Below are 1,478 nucleotides of genomic sequence, written 5' to 3'. Positions count from 1 at the left end.
TTTTTTTTTTTTTTGGACCTCCACTGTGAGATTTACTAAAAATTGTAAGGAGAAAAATCATTGCCTTAATGAAGCAAGGCCAAGTAGCTATAAACCATCTCTCTGCATCCATTTTCTTCAGCTAGTACTTCCATTTTTATAAGCTTTAACATGTACAGAAAAATTTGGGCAGTATTAAGTACAAAATGAACTTGCCTGCATTGTTATGGATGAAGCTGTTATATGGTGATGGTATAAGGTCCTAGCAGGTCCACTATATTTTTAAAATAAATTTAATTTGGTCCACCTGCAAAGGGCTAAAAAGAATTATCATGAAGCATTCAGGTATAGGAGACTTACTATTTTTAAGTAAAAGTTAATGATTATGTCTAGCTTGTACCAGGGTTACATTTTTAAAAATTAATATTCCAGTAAAGTAGTTGCAGACTTTGAAATAATGGAAGCAAATGTGAGTAAAGAATTTAAAGGGAACATTCACTTAAATTAATACGTTCATATATTTTGGTTCTACCTTTCAAGTTCATACTAACTACCAAAGCAAAATGAATAGGACTCAGATTAATCTTTGTAAAACCAAACTCTGTGTCTGTGTGCTACCATTCAACTAATACCCATGACATCGGGAGAGATGGTGTGGGATGTACATTTTGGTTGGATAAGGTCTACTTTTCTGGACAGTTTTTCAGTGTTGACATTTTCACTCAGGAAGATTGAGATAGGGTGCTATTTCTCACTGGCTTTCTCACTTATATGCTGGGGCCTGTTGAAGTTATTAGCCAGATAATTACCAGGAATTTCTTCCATGATTGTTCTTATGGGACCTATGCTTTTCAGGATGGCAAAATATATTCTCATGATTTATAGCTACAGGAAATCCAAACCCAGAAACTAAAATCTACTTCTTTTTTTCCACACTCATGCTGATTTGTTTATTGTAGGTTTGGTTAGCTGTGCCAAGCTGCTGACATTGATCATTTTCTTTCTTTCAGAGCTATGTAGCACAAATCAAACACAGAAAAAAAGATGTTAGATTTACAGATTTACAATTAGAAAAGATAAACAAGCAATGGAATTTAGGTCTGTCAGTTTTGCAAGTGATTTGTGAAGGGAGTATTAATAGATTGCCTTTTTATTTATTTTAAATGGATCCTTATGCATATCTTCTTTTTTTGGCTAGGGCTCCCCCTCAGATCAAACGTCCCAACCGAGAAGTAAAACCTTTGAGGAGAGAATCACCAGGACTGCAGCCACGTGGGCCTGTGGGCCGAGCACACCCGATATCAAAAAGTGAGAAGCCTGCCAGTAGCCGGGAGAGGGAATCTAGAGCGAAAGGGAGAGACGACAAGGTAAGAACAGTGGGGGCAAGGCGTGGGAGTGGGTGTTGTGTTATCAGGCAGAAGGGGTGGGATTCCTTTATTAATAAAAGAACAAAAGTCTGACAGTAATCCCACTGTAGGCTGATGAGCTATTTCTGTAAT

At 37.1% G+C, this 1,478-nt stretch overlaps 1 protein-coding gene across 1 annotated transcript in view; it reads left to right on the top strand.

The window, feature by feature from the left end:
- The window catches only part of KATNAL1 (katanin catalytic subunit A1 like 1), a 74,202-nt gene that overhangs the window by 38,607 nt on the left and 34,117 nt on the right, over positions 1-1,478 (top strand). Inside the window, exon 4 of the mRNA XM_019524951.1 lies at positions 1,178-1,346. Coding sequence (XP_019380496.1) covers positions 1,178-1,346 — 169 coding nt within the window. The remainder of the gene's footprint in view (positions 1-1,177; positions 1,347-1,478) is intronic.

The sequence above is a fragment of the Gavialis gangeticus genome, unplaced genomic scaffold, assembly GCF_001723915.1.
Source record: "Gavialis gangeticus isolate Ggan-Ray unplaced genomic scaffold, GavGan_comp1, whole genome shotgun sequence".
Taxonomy (NCBI): domain Eukaryota; kingdom Metazoa; phylum Chordata; order Crocodylia; family Gavialidae; genus Gavialis; species Gavialis gangeticus.
The sequence above is the reverse complement of the archived record's forward strand: the minus strand, read 5'-3'. Positions and strand labels throughout refer to the sequence as shown.